We start from the raw sequence: 6000 nt of genomic DNA, 5'->3' as shown, positions 1-6000 counted from the left end.
TTATTATGTTATTTATATGATTTTACATGGACTATTTTTTAATTCACAGGATTTTTGTGCATGCATATGTAGACCTGCTCCCACGTACAATAATTCTATCCTGTGCTGCACAATGTAAAGAGACCCACCAGTTCCAAGTTGAAGAAATTACTGCATACATGAAATCAAACAATGGACACATAAAGAGCTCAAACTCTTTTGAAATCCACTCATAACAGAAATATGACACCCCAGAAAACTCACATCAGGATATTATAAGCACACAGTTACTTACAGTCACATACAAGGCAAAACAACATTCATCACAAGAGGTGTTCAAAAAAGCAACAAAAACAGGCTTTTCTAAAATTTATTGGCAAAGATGTACACCACCTTCAATCAAGTATTCTGCTCCACTTTGTGCAGAATTCTATGTATAACATTATTAAATTAATAAAAGTCAGACATACTTTAAAATGTCTTTTCATGCAACAGATCTCTTTTCTTAAGCGTATTCAGCGGACTCAAACATGGCAGCGGTAGAACATAGAGAATCAGCAAAGAACAAAGACAGCAAAACAAAGCTTGAGTGAAGCTCTACCAAAACGGACACCTGAGGAAAGAAAAAAGAAGAAACAATTATTATTGATAAAATTAATTCATTATTAATCACTGAGTGACCCATATAAATAGTACATAAGTACATAATTACATACATCATTTACTCAGGTTAAATTGGACAAATGTCCTTCTAAAACGTGTTTTTGAGGATGGACAACTACATACCATCCAATGTAACATTGGCACAGGTTCTCGTGTGATGTGGCTTGCTTGATCAGCAGCTCCACTTGGGTTGGGACATCCAGTGTCTCATCATGGGAGAAGTCCCGTCCTAGAATGAGAAATAACAAGAGGTCCAGTGTGACTGAGGTGAAGCAGCATTCTGAGGGTTTACAGCGCTCCCTGGTGGGGAAGCTTGTGAAGTTGGTGAGTGTTTCAGACAGTATCTGAATGAGTGTAGTAATAATTAAGGGTGTCAATCGATTAAGAAATTGAATCTGATTAATCACAACAAAATTCTGTGATTAAATACGAATAATCACATTTGTTTTTCTTCAGACGTACATTTTTATAGTGGATAATTAAATGTAAATAAAACGCAATTACTGTATATTAGTGGTGTCAATTAAAATAATAGTATATACTTGTATGTTTGAGGGGGGATTAAAATCAACGTAGGGTGCTGGAATAAAGAATGCATGATAAATTGGATTCTAAAATTGGTTGTGAGGATTTCTGAGTTCTAACTTGATGCTTCTAATTTGATGAGGATAAAAATCTAAGGGATGAGGAGCAGGAGGGCAGGAAAGCACCTGTCTGTGTGTGTGTTCATGTGTGTGTGTGCAGAGAGAGAAAGAGAGAGATCTCTAACCGGGTCGGAGCTGGAAGTCTGAACTGGAGTGTTACTGCTGGACACCGTAAGAGCACGCCTTTCAATCATTTAGCCAGAAAACTAATCAGTGCGTTGGGCGGGGGCGGGGCAGATTACAGCAGAAGTAGGGGTCAAACTTGGTGCCTTTATTAACTTGCCTTAAAAAAATAGTAACGCGTTACTGATTCCAAGTTAACGCTTTAATGTTGACCGCCCTAGTAATAATCCATTTGTGAGAGAGAAAAAATGGTTGTTTATATAGTGAATAAATAATGTTCATACAGGTTCTATTTATACTGGTACTGTCATTCTCTCCCATCACTATTGTCTTGTGTCTCTTGTGTAACGTATGTCTTTATTTGACCTTGTTCTATTTTAAATTTAGTGTCTCCCATTCTTTTAATAATTATAACTTTATTTTGCTGTACTTTAGTGTATTATCACTTTTTTTTTTTGTTGGTGTAATTTTGGGAAGGAGCCACTTGTGTGCTCTCTCAGACTTCGGCTGCTCATGGCGAAGCAGCATATTCCAAAATTTAAACAGACAATATTCAGGCCATAGTATCAGCATCTCAGTCTGCAGAGTAATTAATGTGTTTGTAATTTAATGAAAGACTCACCAGTCAGTTTGTCTCGCACCCTGTTGATAATCTGGATGGCTTTCTTGTTCAAGGCTTCAGGCTGCACAAGCCCGTCTCCGACTGATTGAAAAATTAAAACAAAAATAAATGAACAGGAATGATTGATTATTGAAATTAAAATTCATATTCCTATGTAATTAAGTCCAAAACTTACTGAAGGAGTGAATAGATTCAGGCACAGTGGTTCCTGGCTTTTTGTGGGTGGTCTCTCCCAGGTCAATACCCTCCATTGTTTCTGCCAATGTAAAAAACAGAAAGTGAGGTTAAAGTGAGCTAAAATAGGACACACTTTTACTGCTCTACTCATCATTTACTCTCCTGACATGTCTACTTTTTGGTTGTCTATCAAAACAACTTCAGATTTAACAGAAACAAAACAGAGCAAGCAGTTCATATGATTTAAATAGCTGGTCATTTTAGCAATAATGGACTCACCCACAGACTGACCAGCGGTGTACGAGTCAGTTCTGGTTCTGGAGCGCTTGGTTCCCTTAGTGTTAGCTACAAAATAAAAATAAATAAAGAAAGAAAGAAATTAATTAACAAATTCATGATTTTCAGTAAAACGTTGCCCTCATTTAATGAATATAAATCTTATAAGAATCTTGCTACAACAGGCCATAGATATTAGAAGAATGTTTAAACAGTAATGCTAATATTGCTAACATCCAAAAGCACTATTCAGCCATCATGTGAAGAAGTGAATACTAGTTTCCATTCATTGACAGCCTTATTAGAATTTATGGCTGAACTATTCATTTAACAAGGTCCAAAACTGGTAACTGACGGTGCTAGAGCCATTTGGTTTGGTTTATTTTCACACAGGGAAATGGATCAGATCTGTCTGGAGTGGGAGTAAGAAATTAAATACAGAAAGAAGGTCCTGTATATTGGACTGGTGCATATTTCTAAATTATTTAACATGGAGCCACGGCAGAGATGCATTTGATCATAGCTTTATTAAATACATTGACCATATACTTGTTTAAACAACCATTAGACTCAAAACTTAAAGATCATGGGTTTGCTGTAGTTGTTTTGGTCTGCATTGAACTGTGATTACTGTATTTACACCTTCCCTTACAAATCACACAAAGGGTGAACATGTACCATGATATTGATTTAGCTAGATTAAAAAGTGCAGATATAAAACACCCATGTTTTATAACAAGACCAAACTAGGCTAAAATATAGGCCACACTCTGGCTAAACACATTTTTTTAATGCAATCTCAAAGTTTCAGAGTCTAAAGCAGCATAAACCTTCAAATAATTACCTCAAACTGCATTACACTGTTAATGAATCTCAAACAGATATGATAATGTGGTTTCTAAAACTCTGTAACCTACAGCTATACATATAGAAATGGACAACAGCACACTTAACAGCTAAAACAGCACTAGCAGCCGTCTATAAGTCTGAATTTTAAATGTACTTATGTTCATTTTTATAGCTATTGATGATTAACAGCAGCCATATGTCAACTTTTTGACTAAATATGGTTCAAGATCAACCTTGGTCTTACTCAGTTTGATCATTGCTTAAAAGGAATACTAGTTCACTCACTGTCCATAAGCCTCCAGTTGAGTAAGGGGTCATAGACGAAGGCCTCCAGCACGGCCATAACGCTGTCTCTGTGCTCTCGCAGCACCTCCATCACTGTGTGGCACGTGATCCGGTAATTTCCATCCAAGCCTGTCACCTGAGCACAGCAGCAGCGAGTGAATGAGGGAATAAAGAAATGGAGGAAAGAAAAAAGAAAACATGCAAAACATCAATCAGTGTTCTCAATCAGTAATTATGTCACTTAGAACAATACTACACCTATACACATTACCTCCATGGCATTCGTCAGCATCCGAGTCAACCGGAAGGGAATTTTCTCTGGGAATTTTTCCCTGGTCATTGCAACCTAAAACACAAAGGGTAAATTTGAGTATTTTCAGATACAGTTACCTTATTAACTTTGTTATGTTTTTAAAGAAATGCAGTCACCTCAAAACAATCTCCAAAGTCAATGTGAAGGATCTTCCCACTCAGTCTGTCCAACATCAGGTTTGAAGGATGTCTGTTGGAATGTTGAAAATAACAAAAACATATCATATACCCTTCAAATGTTATTTATAAATGAAAACCATTTTTTTTTTACATTCACTGTCCAGTCGATCAGCTCTACTAACCATAGAGAAGAACTCTGTAGCATTATATTCATAGACTCCTTAGCAAGTAAGGCCTACACTGCAACTATGGTTAGCTAACTACAGCTGAAGCTCAGTGCTTACTTGCTGAGGAGAAATTAACTGCCAGTAGTTATTCTTATTTTACTCTTTTACTCTTATTTTATCTCTGGTCATAGATATTGTTAGGCGTATGCCAATGCTTTCTAAGCTGTGGAGTAATGCTGCTCCTACTGAAAGAGTTTTGCCTGCTATCGTGTTCTATATCTGGCATCCTGGGATGTGGACAGGGATAAATATTTCCATGATGTACCACACAGTTCAATTAAGAACATATTGACTGAAGCTCTGCTGACAAGAGATATGATAAAACACCCTAATCGCTTTATGAGTTCCTACACAAAATATAATCCTTACTGGTAAGAAATTGTTAAATTATTATTATAAGTAGTAGTATTATTATTTTTATTATCATCAGCACAAACATCCTAATTAGTACTTATATTATAATATTTAAGCACTAATACATGAGAGAGAGTGCTATAACGTCTAATATTGGCACAAGGCCCCAGAACGAGTACAGTAGATTTGCACAGCTGTGCTAATATTACATGTTATAGCATGAACCTCGAGTGTATATTAAACCACAGTTCCATTATCGCTATTTATTAAGAGATGTTGAGTTAAAGAGGACGAGTAAATACGATCTGTTTGGTTATAAAAACTCTTTTTTTTTTTTAATAGTTCCATTGCTGCTCTGTTTGTAGCTGTTTGGCTTTTAAGCGCTGCATCGTTGCTAGGTTACCTATATATGGAGGAGAGCTTTGGTTACAGTGCATTACCAAGTGATAACTCAGAACGACTCTCAGCCAATCACACTGCAGTGTCAAAACTAACTGCAATATAATCTACATTAAGCTGGTTCCAGCATTCCTGACTAGCAATAAATTAATAAAAAGGTAATCAATTTAATCAAACATTATGTTACATTATTTAGTTACATTCTACAAAGCCATAATGTTCAGCTATTAAACATTATTTGTGTTTAGTAAATTAATCCTGTCATTTTTACTAGGATATATATAAAAACGTGAAAACATAGGTAGGGTTGTATATATAAGCATTCATACCTGTCCCCAAGCCCCAAGATATAGCCAACCATGGACATCACAGCGAGAGAGCGTGTGTAGTTAGTCCTCCTGTCAAACCAAACCTGTACATAGAGAACACTTTAGTATTTTCCATTTCCTTTTGAAGTTCTACATCCTAAACACAAGATATTAGGTGAAATGAAGCTGTGGAAAAGCTGAAAAAAAAAAAACTTGTCAAAGTGAACTGAAAAAAGAAAAAGAACATATGATCACATTAACCCTTTCAGATCTGAATTACATCCAGTGATGGGAAAACATGTAAGAATGCTTTCGTCTGTCTGTAATGCACATAAAAGAAGACTGTAATATTATACTAGAAAATCTATACAGCAAATAAATCCAATTAACTAAAATATTTAATAGTTTTATTTATTTATTTATTTTTATTTTTTTACATTGCATTGGAAGTAATTGGTGTAATATTTTATATTTCATGTTGGCCTTTTTGTTTCATAAAACCTTCCTAAACTGTAAAAAAAAACATGATTAAAAAGTGTTTTAAATCACATTAAATGAGTAACAATTAGTTTATTTAATGGCTCTAGTACTACTGTTTTTTCCAGTGTTTTCCGGTGGACAGGGCTTAGTTAGTGTTTCATTGGTTTATACACTTATTTATT

At 35.4% G+C, this 6000-nt stretch overlaps 1 protein-coding gene across 1 annotated transcript in view; it reads right to left on the bottom strand.

The window, feature by feature from the left end:
- Positions 1-335: 335 nt before the first annotated feature.
- Positions 336-6000, bottom strand: part of mtor (mechanistic target of rapamycin kinase) — a 178630-nt gene continuing 172965 nt past the window's right edge. The window contains exons 50-58 of the mRNA XM_007247957.4: positions 5360-5442; positions 4048-4120; positions 3890-3964; positions 3619-3754; positions 2488-2553; positions 2207-2287; positions 2032-2112; positions 766-871; positions 336-592 (exon numbers count right to left, since the gene is read on the bottom strand). Of these exons, the coding sequence (XP_007248019.2) occupies positions 577-592; positions 766-871; positions 2032-2112; positions 2207-2287; positions 2488-2553; positions 3619-3754; positions 3890-3964; positions 4048-4120; positions 5360-5442 (717 nt within the window). The 3' untranslated portion in view covers positions 336-576. The remainder of the gene's footprint in view (positions 593-765; positions 872-2031; positions 2113-2206; positions 2288-2487; positions 2554-3618; positions 3755-3889; positions 3965-4047; positions 4121-5359; positions 5443-6000) is intronic.

Source organism: Astyanax mexicanus, chromosome 12 (assembly GCF_023375975.1).
Source record: "Astyanax mexicanus isolate ESR-SI-001 chromosome 12, AstMex3_surface, whole genome shotgun sequence".
Classification (NCBI taxonomy): Eukaryota; Metazoa; Chordata; class Actinopteri; order Characiformes; family Acestrorhamphidae; genus Astyanax; species Astyanax mexicanus.
The sequence above is the reverse complement of the archived record's forward strand: the minus strand, read 5'-3'. Positions and strand labels throughout refer to the sequence as shown.